Source organism: Habropoda laboriosa, unplaced genomic scaffold (assembly GCF_001263275.1).
Source record: "Habropoda laboriosa isolate 0110345459 unplaced genomic scaffold, ASM126327v1 scaffold6660, whole genome shotgun sequence".
Lineage (NCBI taxonomy): Eukaryota > Metazoa > Arthropoda > Insecta > Hymenoptera > Apidae > Habropoda > Habropoda laboriosa.
In genome coordinates, this window is record NW_017106536.1 from 1 (window position 1) to 233 (window position 233).

The 233-nt window shown below is 39.1% G+C and overlaps 1 protein-coding gene across 1 annotated transcript in view; it reads left to right on the forward strand.

Moving 5' to 3' along the window:
* Window positions 1-48: 48 nt before the first annotated feature.
* Window positions 49-233, forward strand: part of LOC108578311 (riboflavin biosynthesis protein RibD-like) — a gene marked incomplete at its 3' end in the record, with an annotated part of 545 nt that continues 360 nt past the window's right edge. Inside the window, exon 1 of the mRNA XM_017941615.1 lies at window positions 49-222. Within this exon, the coding sequence (XP_017797104.1) occupies window positions 49-222 (174 nt within the window). The remainder of the gene's footprint in view (window positions 223-233) is intronic.

The window sequence follows — 233 nt, forward strand, 5'->3', positions numbered from 1 at the left end:
TCGAAAACAGATTGAACAAATGCAACAAATGCAAAAAGAGCGCCAATCATGAGTACGCTATTTTCACAACAAGACCAAGTATATATGCGTCAAGCCATTGAGCTGGCAAAAAAAGCAATTTATTCTACCAAGCCAAACCCAAATGTAGGGTGTGTTATTGTAAAAAATGGTGAAGTCATTGGACAAGGGTTTCACCCAAAAGCTGGGCAACCTCATGCAGAAGTATTTGCTTT